The sequence below is a fragment of the Chaetura pelagica genome, unplaced genomic scaffold, assembly GCF_000747805.2.
Source record: "Chaetura pelagica isolate M959 unplaced genomic scaffold, ChaPel_1.0 scaffold368, whole genome shotgun sequence".
NCBI lineage: Eukaryota > Metazoa > Chordata > Aves > Apodiformes > Apodidae > Chaetura > Chaetura pelagica.
Genome location: NW_009954099.1, coordinates 402,933 through 405,713, shown reverse-complemented (window position 1 = coordinate 405,713; position 2,781 = coordinate 402,933). Strand labels below are relative to the sequence as shown.

At 56.2% G+C, this 2,781-nt stretch overlaps 1 protein-coding gene across 1 annotated transcript in view; it reads right to left on the bottom strand.

Annotated features, from left to right (window-relative positions):
* The window catches only part of UCK2 (uridine-cytidine kinase 2), a 9,296-nt gene that overhangs the window by 6,065 nt on the left and 450 nt on the right, over positions 1-2,781 (bottom strand). The window contains exons 2-3 of the mRNA XM_010002344.1: positions 2,013-2,109; positions 1,067-1,209 (exon numbers count right to left, since the gene is read on the bottom strand). Of these exons, the coding sequence (XP_010000646.1) occupies positions 1,067-1,209; positions 2,013-2,109 (240 nt within the window). The remainder of the gene's footprint in view (positions 1-1,066; positions 1,210-2,012; positions 2,110-2,781) is intronic.

The window sequence follows — 2,781 nt, the reverse complement described above, 5'->3', positions numbered from 1 at the left end:
ATCTGTCTGACAGCAGGAGAGCAGGCAAGACCAGTTCAGTGGCAGAGTGGAACAGTCCCATGCACACAAGCAGTCCCAGGCTAACACAGAGACACTCTCCTCTCATCACAGCACACAGCTTTGGACAGGACCTCTCCTCCATCATCTTCTGCATTCCCAGACACCCTGTAGAGGCTCTGTAGGAGCCAGGCACAGGCAGGGACAGTTTAGGCCAAACTGAATTCTGCCCCAAGAGTCCCCAGATGTTTTCCTTAGTCATCCTGAAGACTTGGGAGCTACTTGAGTGACCCCACATCTAAAGACTGCTTTGAAATGAATGGCATCTCAAGCCATGCAGAGCTGCACCCTGAAGAGATGAAGTCCCCCCTCAGTCAGCTGGCAACCCACAGCAAGACCAGCTGGATGTGAGGAGTCCTAGAAAGAGAGATTCTGGCTTCTAGTGCTATTTGCACCTCAAAGTCATCACCCCAGTGACAAGTAGCACAAAGAGGTCTCATTCTGCGCTGGCTGTGCTTGCACAAACCAAGATGTAAAACCAAACTCCCTATCTGCATCACCCACAGTGGGACACCCTCACACCCAAAGGCCACCCTCAGAGCACACCCACACCCCAGCTCCTGAGCAGATCCATCCCTCAGGCACTTCTGATTGAGCTGTTGAGCTGCTTTGCTGCGCCCATCCCACCCTTCCTGGCTGGTACCTGCTGACTGGCAGCAGCAGCTGTTCTGCTGATGGCACAGGGCTGGGGCCAAAGGGCCACGTGAGGACACAGCATGCTCAGTAGTCACATTGCTGCATGTATCAAAGGAGGAATCCCAGAAAGGGCAGAAAAAAGCCACTGCATCCTAACAGACACAGAGCAAGGTGCTCCCCACTGCCATTAAGTTGCCCTGTGCGATGTTCTGCACTGGGGAGGAAAAGCTCCCTGGCTCTTTGCTAGCCAGCAGCACAGCTTTCTGTCAACTCCAGTTCCGCTCTCATCACCTGCCTCCGCAGCCAGGCACCCACAGCAGTTAAGTGACATTTCTATCCCTGCACGAGGCACAGCAGTGGGACCTGAGCTCACCTCTGCGGGACAGCCGGGTGTCCGCGTCCGTGTCCACAAAGAGCTTCATGCGGAACAGATCCCGCACCTCCTGGCTGTAGAAGGCCAGGATGCCTTCAAAAAGCACCACGTCGGCGGGGTAGACAGTCACGGTCTCCTCTTTCCTAGCAGAGGGGAGGAGAGTCAAAATATGAGGCTGGGGAGAAACAAGCCAAGAGAGGTGGGGGGAAGCAGCAGCGCTCCTAAGGCGCTGCTCCAAGCCTGGGACATCCCTGCTGCACCAGGGGGGCAGCCAAGTAGAGGGCAGACCTTCCCCACTGCCATGAAGGGAATCCAAGGCATACATAGGCTTCCTAGGATAAATGGCAGAGCAGGAAGCAGCCTTTCTCCCCCCCACGTCAGCCAGCTGCTGCTTGCACGTGTTGTATGTGCCAAGGTGTAAAACCCAGAAAGCCTGTGCATGAGGCTTGACCCATGGGAATCTGCAAGGGCCAGCTCTGCTCCCCTAGGAATGGGGCAGCAAGATCCAGCACCACAAGTACTTTTGCAAAAATGGAGCAGGGTCACATCCACAACCAGCACAGGCATGCAAAAACAAGCTGACCACATGCAAGGGAAGAGTTACAGGAGCAAGAACCGTCCTCCTTTCATGGCAGTGCCACACTGTTTGAGCCTGGAATACTTGTTAAAGCTGCAAACACAGAGTTTATGGGGAAAGGAGGTGTGGATGGGGCAAGAAAAGGGGGACCATAACCCCCCTCCACTGATGCCTGCACGTTGCTGGATGCAACTGCGGGTCTGAGAAGCTTTCCAGACCCTCAGACTGTGCCCGTATCTGCCCTGGATCCTCTAACCAAGGGGTCTGGAGCAGGGACAAGGGAAGGGGTGGGGGTTTGGGCTGGCAAGGCTGTGTGCTGCACTGCAGGGAGCTTGCAGAGGCACAGCAAGGCAGGGGCAGCTGCTAGACCTGGAGTGGGAGACAAAGTCATAGACAGGAATCTGGACCGTCTTCCCTTCCGTGATCTCTTTGAGCGTTTTCACGATCAGCTCGTTGTCAAAGGCATCTGAGGAGAGAGGAAACGTTACCCGAGGCAGCTTCGCAACTTCTCCCACCCACCAGATGCTGAGCTCAGCCCAACCAGAGCCACTGGCACCCTGCACTGGGGACAGACAGACACACAGGCTCAGAAGGAAAGCCCTGCACATCCCCATGGGCGTAGCAAGGCCCAGCTCTCCCAGAGCCCCTGGGGCTTCCCTGCTTTGCAGCAGCCTGGAATCTGGCCCACAGAGATCAATACCATCCTTGTACAGCAGTGCTGACAGCCCGGGCTTGGGAAGGCATCTCCTCCAGGGCTCCAGCCCTCAGAGAGACTGGAGCAGTGTTTCAGCCTCAAGCTGCTGGACAGACAGGGCTCTGTTTGCTCTGTTTCTCGCTGTCTCTGGCCATTGTCCTCGTGGGGACGAAGGGACAGCAGCTCTGAAATTTCCCCACCGAGCCCAGAGATGGTTCAAAGAGCTCCTGTGGTAGCAACAGGGCATGGCCCCCTCGGTGGAGGGGTCTGCAGAGCAGCTGCACAAGATGGTTCCCTCCTTGAAGGAGCTGTTGGGCCCATGGGGCTGTGCCAGGGCAGATCTCCCTGGTCCTGACCCAGCTGCACCAGAAAGGTCTTCCAGCTGGTGGATGGTTTTTCTTTGCAGGGAGAAGAGGAGCATCTTAAGGAGTCTGAGGGTTCATA